This window comes from Dipodomys merriami, unplaced genomic scaffold (genome assembly GCF_024711535.1).
Source record: "Dipodomys merriami isolate MVZ:Mamm:240054 unplaced genomic scaffold, mDipMer1.0.p SCAF_3, whole genome shotgun sequence".
Classification (NCBI taxonomy): domain Eukaryota; kingdom Metazoa; phylum Chordata; class Mammalia; order Rodentia; family Heteromyidae; genus Dipodomys; species Dipodomys merriami.
The window spans coordinates 50,781,653-50,797,002 of record NW_027204492.1 but is presented as its reverse complement, the minus strand read 5'-3'; the positions used below and the strand labels follow the sequence as shown (position 1 = coordinate 50,797,002).

Sequence of the window (15,350 nt, the reverse complement as noted above, 5' to 3'; positions counted from 1 at the left end):
AATAAAATCAAGATAATGAATGCTATATTGTAGACTCAGGGAGAATTATTAGGAAATTTCAAGCCTAGGGAACAGAAATTTTCAAATCTTGCTTTCTTCCTGTTAGAATTTTCCCCTGTAAGGTGTTGGAGGGGAAAATGTGTAGCGGGAAATGGAAAATGTGACGTTATTCTACTTTTATGTCTCATGCCAATCCCTCCATTAAACTTTTTAATAAACTTTGAGTTTAAAGAGTATCCTTTTATTAGTCTCAATGCCAAACTTCAGGTTCTAATTACTTGGGCACCAGCTGCAAAGTAATGAATTGGTGAGAGTATGGTGTCACCTATAAGAAAAATAGGAGTCATGGTAGTATGGTCTTCTCCCAAGCCAAGATACTGGATGGGCCCTGAGCCAGGGAAAACAGGTTATAAAAAGATCTTTTCTTGGTGAGATCCTGCTACTGCTCTCTCTCTCCCATCCCCAGGAGCCTTCTCTTTCCTATTGCTTTTAATCCCCATCGTCCTCTACTGCTTTTCCCCTCTCCTACATCCAAACTCCTCTGTGTTTCTTTTTCCTCCCTTCCCCTCTCTCTTTAACTTCCACTTTCTTCTTTCTACTCACTTCTCCTACTCCTCCTGTCCCATTCCTCTTCAGTATCTTCCAACAGAAGTAAGACCTAAGAAATACATAAAAATGTTAATAATAGTGATCTTTTGTTAAATTATTCTTTTCCAGAATATTCCTTAACTTTTACTCTGAATAAGCACTGTACTTTTTATACTTAGGAGAAAATGCTAGATATTTATATCATGACACACTTTATTTGACATTTATTTAAGTTGCAATAAAAGAACATGAAAAAGTATTCAATGATATAATTACTGACAGTGAAAGGCAAAGTAGAACATATTAGAAGGAAATGTGGTTTCTTTAGTTTTCAATAATATAATACATAATAATTTTCTTTTAAAAATACTATTAGCTTAATACCTTAGAAGCAAATACCAACTTCACTCTGATAAAATTTACAGATCACAATGTCATATAAACAGATTCACAGAAATCTAATATGGTCTTAACAGACATTCTGAAACAAATGTAGATTTTGAAGCAATCAAATCTACCAATGCACTATCCTAGTTAATATAGCAATGTATATCTATAGCAAATTAATAAAGGCACAGCTAGTGCAAGCAGATTTAAACTCTCAGTCCTCTGGGCTGGAAAAGAAAAAAAGAAACACTTGTGTTGGAACTTCAGGAACTTTGTGTTTTTTCAAGCAAATATTTCCAACAATTCTACAATTTGTAGAGCTACAATTTAATAGGAACAAGACCAAAAGACTTCACAAAAAAATCACTTTTTAGCACCAAACAACATGCTTTAGATAATTAACAATAATAACATTTTGAAGAATATCACAGCACAACAGATAAAATAAACTGATACTTTAAGACATAAATTTTTTTAGAACTTAAAAAAAAACTGATCTACCAAGAAAACACATCACTAGACTATAAGTAGTAATAGTGTTCTGATTATAGGGCAGGTTTTTATTCACTAAGTCTAGAAGAACTTGCTTCACGGGCTGGGAAGGTGGCTCAGTGGCAGAGCACTTGCCTTGCGTGCATGCGGCCCTGGGTTCAATTCCTCAGCACCACATACGCAAAAAGAAAAAAAGCCCTAAGTGGTGCTGTGGCACAAGTGGTAGAGCACTAGCCTTGAGCTGAAGAACTGAGGGACAGTGCCCAGGCCCAGAGTTCAGGCCACAAGACCCGACCCCGCCCCCCCCCACCAAAAAAAAAAAAAAAAAAGAACTTGCTTCACTTTTGCTTGCTTCAATTTTGTAAGACTCTTGAAAAATCTTTCAGTTGGCCTCTTTTATTTCCGATATTTCCTATTTCCATAATCTCTGCCATCTCGATAGTAGGAGCATTTGACTTCTCCTGTAAAATAATAAATTGACTTCAAGATGACATTGTCATGCAAAATTTGACCAATTTCAAAGTCCTCATCTAGGATAGCATCTTCTCGTGGTTCCAGCTTTCCAATCTGAGGAATTTCAGGAGGACTAAAGAAATTGAAGAATGATGCATTAGGAACCACTCTGGGCCGGAATTCAATTTCTCCAGTAGCAGTTGTGCGACTGTTGGTTATTGTTATAGTCACATCCTTTCCTTTTCTCCAATCTATCTTGCAACCTTTGCAATCTTCAATTTCCCATCCCCAAGAGAAGAAAGGATCATTGTGATCTGGTTTTGACTTTATTTTGTATGTCTTTATCAGCAGCTCATTTCTGAAGTAGGGATTGGGTAGGAAATGAAATTCAAAGGTGTAACTGATAGGCTGGCCAGGTCGTGAAAACTTCACGCTAACATCTGCCAAGAACTTCAAAATAGGCTCATCATACTTCTGGATCATAGGCCCAAGTTTGTCAACATTTTTCAAAACAGTCAGCCAATAGTTAGGAATGCCTTTGGGCTCTTCCTTTACAGGTTTTCCCTCTCGAGCTCTTTTAAGGTTCACTCTTTCTTTAGGTCTATTGTCAGGAACACTTTTATGACCTTCTCTGACTGTAGCCCTGGCCTTAGATTCAATTAGTTTAGGCTGTTCTTTATTTTCTCCCTTTGACTGGGAGGCTTCTTCAAAGACTCCTTCTCCTTCTCCTCCTCTTCCTCCTCCTTCTCCTCCTCCTCCTCTTCCTCCTCCCCTTTCCTCCTCCTCCTCCTCCTCCTCCTCCTCCTCCTCCTCCTCCTCCTCCTCCTCCTCCTCCTCCTCCTTCTCTTTTTCTTCCTTTTCTTCTTTTTCTGGAGTTACGTCCATACAATCAGAGGAATGAGCTTTTACTTCAGCATTTACCTTGCCAGTTTCTTTAGTAACTTCCTTTTCATCCATAATTTCTTTAGGAACTTCCTTGTCTTCAGCTACTAAATCTAGAATTTCTTCAAGAAGTTCCTTTTCTTCAGGTTTTGTCTCAGCAATTTCTTCAGGAAGTTCCTTTTCATCAACCTTTACCTCAGCAATTTCTTTAGGAACTTCTTTTTCTTCAGCCTCTGAATGAGGAATTTCTTTTGGAACCTCTTTTTCTTCATTCTTCACCTCAGCACTATCTTTAGGGGTTTCTTCTTCTTCCCCCTCCAAGGGAGGCATTTCACTAGGGGTGTCATCCTGCACCTCCTCATCACTACTAAACTCCTCATCCTCTGAATTCCATTCACATTCTTCTTGTGTAGGCTCATATTCTGCGTTGATGATTTGAAATCGCCGATCATATAGAGGCTTATTGAGTTCAGCATACTTCCTTTCAAGATCATGAATTGCCTTTAAAAACAAGGCGTCTACCTTGTCACATTCATCTTGAATATTTCTGAGCGCTTGCACCCGATTTCTGACAGCTTGCGGCAGCCTATCCACGAAATTTGTACCTGACGGAGCCCGGCGTGCTCTTCTGGAAGGCTCAGGTACCCTCTTCTTTCCGTACAAGCGGCTGCGGCTGCTGCCACTGCCGCTGCTGCTACTGCTGCTGCAGCAGGTAGTGCTGCTGCTAATGCTACTGCTGTCAGAATCTTCCCCAGAATCACTAGTAGAGCTAGCCATCTCTTCTTCAGCAGCCCCCTGGCTGGCAGGTTCCGTGACTATTTTAAGACCGGCTTCTGCCATGCTGCAACCTGCAAACCTCCTAAGGTGATGACTATAGCAGAAACCGCGCCCCCGGAGATGGGAAGAAAATGACTCACGGATGTTTAGGCGGTGGTGGCAGAGGCAGGAGCTGCAGAGGAGGTGGCGGTAGCAACAGCGGCAGCGGTAGCAGCCAAGGGTGGAGTGGGTTTGTAGTGTAGCGCTGGAGGTGGCAGCGGCGGTGAAGGCCTGGGCGAGAGCCGCGGCAGCAAGGCCTCTGTTGGCTGCAGCGGATGGGGACCGAGGAGTGACGCAGTGGAATGGCGCAGTGTGAGACCCTGAGATCTCTTCTTAGTTTAGAACGCAACCCCCCCCCCCGCCCCTGTCAGTCACACCTCCCGGTAATTTCGTTCCCAGTGTGCCTTTAGTTCGTTCCTCATTTGCTGGGCAACGTTGATCGACAAAGCTTATACCCAACAAATGGCTAAACAGAAGTAACGCCTGACTCCTCCCACCTTCCCAGATGCTCGGTACTGTCTGAGGCATGCATCCCTGGAAGATGATTCCCCTACCCCCTTCATCATTCTATATAGTTTTATAATTCAAAGAAAAAAAAGCGTAGACTCGAGGTAAAAATACAAGCCATATTTCCTAACAGGGGAAGATGAGGAAAGTCTTCCTTTTCTTAACCGCCTATTCTGAATTCCAGTTTGATTGCTCACGGGCCTCTTGACAAAAATGTTATGAAAAAAATGTGGATGAAAATGTTGTAAATGTCGTCATTGTATAGTGTGAATATGGATGATATTTTTAAAAAATATTTTCTCTAAATATGCTACGAGCATGTATTTTTACACTGGAAATAAAGGGGAAGTCGTTTATTGGCAGAAGGGGCGAGGCTAGACAGCAGGCATGTTGCATTCCACGTAGCCTTTTTAATAAGTGCTGTCTGTGATGTTTGGCAAGTCTGGTTTGTGAACCCATGTTGCCGTGAGTCAGTTACACCATTTTTATTATATTTCTCTTTTTCAGCTGGAATATAATGTACTTCAACTTTGCTGCTAAATTGCCACGTAGCCCTTTTTAATACTTATAACAATCTTTTAGCTAAAACAAAAGGGAATTCAAATGTTAGGTAGTATTATTAAAAAGCAGACGGTTTGTTTTAGACTTTTGTGCAGCAGGTTTCAATTCCACGAACTGCAGGGTGGGAAGGGAGATTTGTGCTAATGAAAGTGCATCATCTGTTAACTTATACGATATCATCTGTCTTTAATTTCCTTCCAATGTAATTTTTTAATTATATTAAAGAATGAGTTAGAAGTCCAGAAATATGTAAAAGAAAACTTTTGCAAAGTGAACTTTAAAACAGGTATTTGTTACTTTTATTTACAGGATTCTTTTCTGCTACAGAACAACTCCCTTGGTACAACCCAAAAAACCAGTGTTTACTTTCTATTGAAAGGTAAGGAACATACTTAGTCCATTTTTCTCAATCACAAGAATTGCCCATTGTATTTGAATGTAAATTCACAGGCAATATAGGATTTTAGAGATTTAATTAGTTATCTTGATATTTTTATAAATAAAAGTAGAAAATTCACAGAAGTGATTTGGTTTTCTAATGCAGAAAAATAATCAAACCACATTCAGTATCTAAACCTAGCCATCAAATACAAATAGTATATCAAAATATAAAAGATGATTTAGTAATAGTCTAAAATGTATTAAGATAAACTTTATACTGCTTTGATTAGAGAATGTCTGTTTTATTATTTAACCAAATACTTTCAAAAGTTAGAAAGCACTTTACTAACTTTTAAATGAATTTGCTTTTATTGAATATCTATAATTGTGAAAGTATATGAAAATTGTAAAGATAAAATTTCAATATACAAAATTTAGTGATAATAAAAATACACAAAGTTAAAAAGCGAATGATAAACATTGTTCACAGTTTGGTGCATTTCCTACCAGAATATTCCTAGTGTATTTATCCACCTGCTCACTTAGATAACAATGTTTTATGTTATATATAATTATATATACTTATATAATATATAATATTTTAAATTGATAATTTATAAATTCATTATTACTATTTTAATGGAAATGATCATCTTATTTTTAAACAGATATATGTTCTTTGAAAATAATTGCTTAAATTTATTTAATCATATTCCATAGTATCTCTCCTTACATGCATACTCTTGTCCTGTCCTAAGTAAAGTTTTCCATTAATAATAGATCATATACTTTAAAAAATTGGTATAAGATAAATTCCTGTGAATGAGAATGCTGGAATCATGTGATCTCTGTATTATTTTATATTTCCAATCTCCATAAACTTTATTACAATTTACAAAACACAAGAGTCATTTATTCAGTCATTAAATTAATGTATGTTACCTGTCACATGCCAGGCACATTGGTAGTGGAAGAAAGAACAAAGATGCATATCCATACATTCTAAAATTTTAATCAAAACATATCCTAAATAAAATCAAGGGAATGAGACCATAAATATTTTTGTATAACCTTTTAGTTTCAGATAAATTGACAGACATATTTCAAATAAATTTTTTATATTTTATATTAATTTATAGTATTTTATTACATTTTTAGATTCATCTTTGCATCACTAGGAATTAATATTTCTGAGTTATCAATGAATTAGGTATCTAGATTTGTTCATTTGTTTCATGGTGCTAGACATGGAACCTAGAGCCTTGCACATGCTAGGCAAGACCTATATCCATAATGTGAGACTTTTTAAAAAGTTGTATTTATTAGTTTGCTAACTCTTATAAAATCATTAATTTGGTAACATATATATATATATATATATATATATATATATATATATATGCCTCTTCTTATCATCTGAACTGAGTTGAGATTTTTCTATTCTACTGGCTGTATTTTTCTGCAAATAACTGATGAGTTAGTTGTTGTTTGTTTGTTTTGGGGGCATGTTGTTTGGTTTCATTTCTTTTATTCTTTTTTTATTTTTATCTTTTGAGGCAGGATCTTGCTATGCAGATGAGGCTGGCATCAAACTCCCTGCGAAACCCGTTAACTTCAATAACACAGCAATATTAAATATGAGTTTTCCTTGCTTAAAAAAATGATTGCAGGAGGCCCATGCCTGTAATCTTAGCTGCACAGACAGGAGGCTGAAATTTTAGGATTGAAGTTTGAAGCTGGCCCAGGCAGGAATGTCCACGAGAGTCTTGTCTCTAATTAACCACCCAAAAGCCAGAAATAGAGATGTAGCTCAAGTTGTAGAATGGTAACCTTGAGCAAAAAATCCCAGAAATAATACCCAGGCCCTGAGTTCAAGCACCAGGACTCACACACACACACGCACGCACACACACACACACACACACACACACACACACACACACATTGACTGAAAACTCTCAGATAATACATAAAATATAAAAATATAAGGGAGTAATTGAAAGTAACCCAAGAAACTAAAGTAATCACTTCTCATAGTTGTTAAAGATTTTATAAGCATGTATTTGTACTATGAGTAAAATTTCATCATGATATTTCTATACTTGTATAAAATGTGTCCTGAATAATATCAAAATTCATTGGATCTATACATGAAGAGGACATAAGGAAACTCAGTGAAAGCAGACAGGAATGAGCAAGAAAGCAATAGAGGATGTTAATCTGACTGAATTGAAAATGTGCACATATGATATACCATAGTGAAATCAATTTGTGCAAAATGATGGATGGCAAGGATATGAGAAAAGGAGCCCTCATATACTGTTGGTGAGAATCATTAGTGAAGCCACTATAGAAAATAGTATAAAAGTTTCTCAAAAAATAACAAATAGATCTGCCATATGACCTGGCCATATTACTCTTGGAATATAGCTCCTGCAATCTACATAAACATAAAAGAAATGCATACACATTTATATTTATTTTATCTCTGTTCATAATAGCTGAACTCTGGAATCAACTTTGGTATCCAACAACCAATGAATATATATGTATGAGTATACATATATAACTTTATAACATATAATTTTTCACAAAATATAACTCAGCTACAAAAATATACCTATGTTATTTACAGGGGAGTGGATAGATTTGGAAATTGTTCCGTTGAAATAAGCCAATTTCACAGAGCCAATAACAATGTTTGGGATCATTTTCAGAATCAAGACCTGAAACACTACACACACACACACACACACACACACACACACACACACACACACACACACACACACACACACACACACACAATGTATATATAAACTGATTGTAACTGTGTGACTGTTTGGGACCAGATAGGAGAAAAAGAAGACGAACAGTATAATGAAGAATGAACAATATTGTTATTTATGTTTTAATGTACTATCTCCCAAATAATTTTTCAATATGATGATTTTAAATTTCTTAGATTAGCAGAAAGACTGACTTTTTATATGTTTATTTTCTGTTTGAAAATTTTCTATTTATAACTTAGTAGCCTGATGAATTAAGGAAAAAATTCATCACAAGTGAGATCCAAAAGGTAGTGACTTTGGTTTTAAGGCAGTGAGGACTTGATTCACAGATAATACTCCTGTTCAAGGCCTGGTGCAATGGTTCAAGTCTGTAATCCTTGGGAGGCAGAGATTGTGGGATATTGTTTTGAGACTAGCACAGACATAAAATTCATGAGGCTCCATATTGAAATGTAGTATGCACCTGTCACCCCCAGTGATTTTGGGAAAAATAAACACATGACCTAGGCTAGCCATGGCATAAAGTGAGACTCTGAAGCTTAATCAGTGAAAAAAGATTGCATCTGAGAGCTTAATCCTAATTACAATCATAATAGATAGAGAGGAGAGATAAAAGAGGAAGGTATAGGGGTGGAAGGGATGGGAAAGGGAGAAGAGACAGAGCCACAGACAGAGAGAAAGAACGAACTTCTACTCTGACTCCTTTACCGTTTTCATTCTAAAGTTAGTTCCTTGGATTTTTAAATCATTTTCAAGAATTAATTTTTAATCACACACTGATATTGAGAATGTATGGAGAATAAAAATAGAAAAAATCATACAAAAATAATATTAATGAATTATTGCAAGTTTCCAATTGGAAGTATGTTTCCCTAGCTTACAGTATGACAGTGGTTGAGAGTCTGAGATTTTTCCAATCACAGAACTCTGATTTTTTTTTTTTTGTCAATATACTCTCCCAGGTTCTTCTAATAGTCTTTATTGTGCCAGTCCTAGGGCTTGAGCTCAGGACCTCGGCATTGTCCCTGAGTTTCTTTTACTCAACGCTAAGATTCTACCACTTGAGCCACAGCTCCAGTTCTGACTTTTCTGGTAGCTTGCTAGAATAAAGTTTCATGGACATTTCTGCCCTGGACTGGCTTCAAACCATGATCCTGAGATCTCAGCCTCCTGAAGTTCTAGGATTACAGATGTAAGCCACTGGTACTTGACTTATGCTTTAATTTTTTATATCATTTAACTTCTACTTAAAAGATAATTTTAATGATTTATGTCATGTTTTGATGTGCACATAAATAGATTATATGATTATTTTTCATATGTATACAGAAATCTCTTGCACAGCTTTGTTTCATTAGTTTGTATTTTAGAAGGGTTAAATGTTTGTGCTTTTACATGAGGTGTTGATTAACACAGAGTCTGTTAGTATACTCAAGACAAGCATTGCTTTATGACGTGTTTATACCTTTCCTATACAAATACATATACATGCAAGATCCCTTCCACCAATCCCCACAACACACAAACACACAAACAAATAAACAAAAAGTATGGCAGTGTTGTCTTCTATTGTAGATACCTAAGAAGCTAAGCATTAAAAGTTCATTTATTTTAGAAATTATTTTGGCAGGAGTCATCCAGATTTTATACAAATACCCAATTAATTCATTTGAAAACCATTTTATTGAAGTATAATATACATAACAACTGTACTTAAAATATAAAATTTTATTTTGATAAATATGTATACCTATAAAAACATCACCACACTGTAGATAATGAAAATATTTATCATATCAAAATTTCCTCATCTCACTTTGAATACCACCCTTGGACCCTGGTAATCACCCATCAGTTCTCTTTTTTACAGCTTAAGAAGCATTCTCTACAATTTTATGTAAATATAATCCTGGAGTATGTCTCACTTTGGCATGCCTTCATTATGATTAATTTATGTTATTGTTTATATCAAGAAGTTTTTGTTACTTTTTGTTGCTGAGTTGTCATCCTTTAGAAATACGACTATTTGTTGAAGGGCCATTTGTGGGTTTTTATTTCTGAGACTTAGGTTACTGTGAAAAAAAAAGTTGCTATCATCTTTGTATAGCAGTCTTTGTATGGTCGTATGTTCTACTTCTTTGAACAAAATCCTCTATGTAGAATGGCTAAATCACATAGTGGGCCGGTGTGTTTAATTTTTTAAGAAATTAAATGCTTCACAAAGTGATTGTTCATTTTCACAAGCAGTGAAGACATTTGCATTTACCATACTGTTTAAATCTAGACATTATAATAGGAATGTGGAAGTAACTCATTGAGCCTTGATTTTCATTTCCTTAATGAGTAATGAAGTTCATCATCATTTTTGTGGGTTGCTTTACTATGGAAGTATCGTTGTATCTTCTTCAATGAAATATCTAAGAATATTTACTTATCTTCTTATTAAAATTTGAGAGCTTTTCCTATACAATAGGAAAATACAATAGGATATAAACATATCTTCTGAAAACTCTTCATTCCTAACTGGATTTTCTTTATATTTTCTTAAAATTGGCTTTTCTTATTTTCAAAATTCAGAACTTTATAATTTTAATAAAGTTCATTATCATTCATTTTCTTTCTAAACATAATAAATTTTATCTGCATAAAATCCTTGTCCTATCAAAGATATAAAGATTATTTTCTAGAAATTTTATACATTTTAGTTATTAAACTTGTCTCACATAGCTTTCTGTGTGGTATAAAACATGGATGGAAGTTCTTGTATAGCTTTTTATGTTTTATTTGTTTTGCATATGACTAACCAATTGGTCCAGCAGTACTTTTCAATGCACTATCATTTCTCCATTGAACTACTTTTATACATATATATATATACATATATCAAAAATGAATTGTGTGAATATCTGTGATTCTATATTTTGACTCATTATTCTGTTTTACCCTCTACATATTTTAGTCAACTAGGTAAGTTTACATTTGTTTGCTGTATTTGGAAGCATATAAGAATGAAATGGAATAACAGATTTCATTATGCTTAGGATAGTCATAGCAACTAATTCCTGATCAGGGATCTTTCACTACTACTCCTAATTGCATGAAAGACTGGAAAATGACAGCAATTAAATCCTAGAAAACAAATGAAAACAAGAACCATAAAAAATGCATTTTTTCGGATTTGCTATTGTATATCTCCCTACATAGCAACTACAAGAATAGTATTTAACATTATTTAGGAACACAATTTCTTTGTCTCACATCTATTAGAGATATATTTGCTAGAATGGAAACACTTACTAAAATGAAAATAAATTGTGGTTGAAGGACTAGCAATAATCAATTTTTATAATTCTATGCTGTGTTATTCAAAGTGAAAATACTTTATTTCATAATAATTCTTTTGATCAGAACCCATGCAAATGGTCAGTTATAATTTTTTTTAAGATTTGTTTGTGAGGCTTGACTCATATGGCTCACACCTGTAATGCTAACTACTCAGGAGGCTGAAATCTGAGAATCCTCGTTCAAAGCCAGCCCTAGTGGGAAAGTCCATGAAGCTCTTATCTCCAATTAAATAAGGAAAGGGAATCTATCTCAAGTGGTAGAATAGCAAAAATGCTCAGTGACAGAGCAGACCCTGAGTTTAAGACCTAGGACTGTCATGTACACAAAAACAAACTGTTTGTAAATAATGTTTCTGGCCCTCTGTTTTAAACTGCATTGAGTTTAAAAGGGCAATTAGGATTAAAGAAATGGAACATAAACAAAATTAGTTAATAAATATTTCATATGATCATTTAAATTTTTTGATAAGGAAAATTGTATATATTTATACCATATAACCTGGTATTTAAATATATGTCTAAATATATACACATTTCCATATATACATATATATGTATTCATATGCATATATCATAAAAGTATCTGCATATATGTATAAATAAATATGCACATATGCATATGTGCCTATATATGTATACACATATGTACTATGTACCTCTATTAGTGTACTTGAATGTACACATCTATATGTTTATATATGCATGCATGCACACATATATATCAACACACACATATACGCATATCAAGTTTTGTTGTTTTAATTACCATGTACATTCCCTTATTTTATTTTAAGGTGAGCACATTTACCCTTTTAGCAGTTTTCAAGTATACAACATATTGCTATTAATTGTAGTCACCATAAGTTTATTCTTCATGTCCAACTCAAATAATTTGTCCTCAATTCTTTTGTGCTTAATCCTCTGGTGTCCACGAATTAACTATTTCTGAGTTTGTCCTATACTCTGTATATAAGTGAAATAAATTGTCTTCCTGTTCTTGGCTTATTTCACTTGACATATTCTCATCCCAGTTATCTTTATTTTTTTTAAAGCTGAATACTATTCAACTATATATAAATATATATTTCTTTTCTATATTTCATGTACTCATGAGTTTTGGGCATTTAAATTGATTTCAATATATTGCCTACTGTGAATAATGTTGTAAAGAAGCTGGGCATATTTTTATTTATTCAAAATGCTAATTATGAAAATATCTGAACCAATTTACACTCCAAGAAACAGTGTACAAAGATTACATATTCTTATTTCCATACCAACCAATACTTATCTTTATTTTTTGATGCTCATTATTTTACAAATGTTACATTATTTATCATTATTTTGTAATTGATTTGCCTTTATGGTTAACAATGTATCACATTCTTATATACCTAATAACTATTTGGATGTCCTCTTTTGCGACATGTTCATTTGTGACATTTGCCCACTTAATATTCCAGTTATTATTTTTTAATAATGGCTCCTTGAGTTTATGTCTTTTATGTATTAACTCATTATAGGAACCATGTATTCTCTCATTTCATACATTGAGTGTTTATTATGATGTTTGTTTCTTTTGCTGTTTTTTAATATCAGGAGCTTTTCAGTTTAATCTAATTCAAGTTTTGTGTGTGTGTGTTTGTGTGTGTGTGTGTGTGTGTGTGTGTGTGTGTGTGTGTGTGTGTGTATGTGTAACTGAGGTTTTTATCTAAGGGCTTTGAGCTTTCTAGGCAAGCATTCTACCACTTGAAAAAAAACCTAATACTATTTGCTTATTTGTTTATTTGTTTATTTATTTGTTTATTTTTTTGACGGGGCAATATTGCCTTGTGTTTCATTCCATGTCTGTCTTCAGACCATGATCCATTTATCCATGTACTTATGCCTGCTGTATAATTAGTTGCAGGCCATCATGTCTATTTGTTTCTTAAGATGGGTCTTGCTAAGTTTGTTTCCTGACTGGCCTTGAACGCTATTGTCTTAATTTTCACACCTTCAGTAAGCTGAGATAACAGATGTTTGCAACTATGCTAGGCTATTTTTGCTGTTGTTTTGTTTGTTTCATTTTGTTTTTGTATTTTTGCTAATACTATTTTCAACTTGTAAATAGAATACAACGGGCTAGGGAATGTGTCAAGTTTTTTTTAAAATAATCCCTTCATTACCATATAGTAGTCATTCACTGGAAAAGCTTAGAACAATGACTATCCTCTGTTATTTCATGATATTCATATAAGCAGAATAAATGAAAGCATAGTTTTAAAATTTGAGCATTAAAAGTTGACAGAAGTTAATCAAATAGGACATATACAGAAAGGTTTTATAATTAACTTTTAGGAAATTGTCACTTATCTTCTGACATTAAATCTTTTTATTCCTTATTGTAAAAGTTGATGAACAGGGGGGTTACAGTTACATAAATAAGTTAACAAGTACATTTCTTTTTGGACCCTGTTACCCCCTTCCTCATTTTCTCCCACTTTTCCCTTCCCACTCTTCTTTTGCAAAGTTGTAAAGTTCATTTCAAATTATTGTCTAGAGATTATTGTTATTGCAGTAGTTCATCCATTGTCCTGATGTCTTTGGGATTCCCTTTTCTTTAAGCGGATGAGAAAAATTTATAGACAAGACAAAGCATTAGCAAACAAGACAAAAAACATGCAAAAAATCAAAGAAACAAAAGAGAGAGAAAGTAAAGCAAAATAACTGTAAACAGTACATGGTAGAAACCTCTTGTTTCCAATTATTGGAGTTCATTTTGATATCTTCACTATACATGGTCATATCCACCTAGTGATTGGGTTATTGGGATCATCTGCTATGAATGTAATCGAGTTATTACAAATGAGGGAAACCATGCAATCTATGTTTCTTTGTGCCTGGCTTACATTGCTTAATGAAATTTTTCCAGATCTTTCCATTTCCTCATGAATGGGGAAATGTCATTCTTTCTAATGGAAGCATAGAATTCCATTTGTGTCCATATACCATATTTTCTTGAATGGTCATCAACTGAGGGGCATCTGGGTTGAGTCCATATTTTAGCAGTGGTAAATAATGCTGTAATGAACATGATTGTGCTGCTGTTTTCGTATGTTCTTGTTTGGGGTCATGTAGATACCCTGAATATATTACAGGAAGGAATAGGGGAAATACTAGGGCTCCTTGGCACAAGTTGAAATTCAATAATAACCCAGAAAGGTAAGATAAATGGGATTGTATTAAACTGCAGAGCTTCTGCATGGCAAAGGACATTACTAGTAAGATAAATAGATATCCCATAGATTGCAAGGTCTTCTCTAGCCATATGACAGACAAGGGCCTAATATCTTTGCTTCCCCTTACCATCCCTGCCCTCCCATCCCCCCCACCCCTGCCAAAGTTTTCTACATAATGTCTTGTACATCTCATTGTTGCAATGGGTCCACCTGTATCCCTATTTAAGCAATTTGTTTTTTTCCATTCTCCTCCACAAATTATATCAACATCAAATACAGTGAAAACAGGGGTTATTCCGTGGGGGAAGGACATGCAAAGCAACAAAGAAATCATCTTATAAATATGTTAGAAATAATAGCAAGAAAGAAAAACCATTTAATCCTATCTCCAGTTAACCAGCAGAAAACAGGAAGTTGTACTGTGGCTCAAGTAGTAGAGCACTCCTTGAGCTGAAGAGCGGAGGGACAGCTCCCAGGCCCAGAGTTCAAGCCCCATTACTGACAAAGAAGAAAAAAAAATGATGAAAGAATAGTATAGAACTTTTTCAAACTATCAAAATCATTAAATGAAAAATACAAATTAATTACATTGTAGCCTTTTTCTTGATATTTATAATCATGATGCTTTTTACTTTGGACATATTGAATCAATTTAGAGTACTGTGTTTTGATATAATTTTAAATACTCACCTTATATTTTCTCTTATTGTATTACTGAGATCACTGACCTCAATTGTATCCACTATGTGAAAATCACTTCTTCATGAAACAGCATTCAGCTTCCCAACATGGAAAGGGAGTCTTGTGGACTCTTCTCTCTGGGTTGGTTTGTCACTGTGATCCTCCCAGTTTCTGCCTCCTACTTAGCTTGTGATGACAAATGCTCACCATTGCACCAAGCTATTGTTTAGGAAGTAGTCTTACAA

General features: G+C 34.4%; 2 protein-coding genes across 3 annotated transcripts in view; one reads left to right on the top strand and one right to left on the bottom strand.

The window, feature by feature from the left end:
* Nucleotides 1-1,753: 1,753 nt before the first annotated feature.
* On the bottom strand, nucleotides 1,754-3,943 carry Nap1l3 (nucleosome assembly protein 1 like 3). The gene is made up of 2 exons (XM_070040104.1): nucleotides 2,771-3,943; nucleotides 1,754-2,632 (listed from the first exon to the last, which is right to left on the bottom strand). The coding sequence occupies exons 1-2, from the start codon at nucleotides 3,640-3,642 to the stop codon at nucleotides 1,864-1,866; spliced, it is 1,641 nt and encodes a 546-aa protein (XP_069896205.1). The 5' UTR covers nucleotides 3,643-3,943; the 3' UTR covers nucleotides 1,754-1,863.
* The window catches only part of LOC138840200 (protein FAM133A-like), a 28,432-nt gene continuing 16,963 nt past the window's right edge, over nucleotides 3,882-15,350 (top strand). The window contains exons 1-2 of one of the 2 annotated variants that reach the window (XM_070040103.1): nucleotides 3,882-3,930; nucleotides 4,996-5,065. The gene's annotated coding sequence lies outside the window, so the exon portion shown is untranslated. Of the gene's footprint in view, nucleotides 3,931-4,161; nucleotides 4,230-4,995; nucleotides 5,066-15,350 lie in introns of those variants that run through there. The other variant, XM_070040102.1, reaches the window with a different exon arrangement.

Bases quoted from the DNA above. Each gene is read 5' to 3' on its own strand.
- Nap1l3 (XM_070040104.1), bottom strand. From the start codon at position 3,642: ATGGCAGAAGCCGGTCTTAAAATAGTCACGGAACCTGCCAGCCAGGGG. The intron at 2,633-2,770 runs AAAAGAGAAGGA...AGGAGAAGGAGT, and splicing joins GAAAAAGAAGAAAAGGAAGA to CTTTGAAGAAGCCTCCCAGT.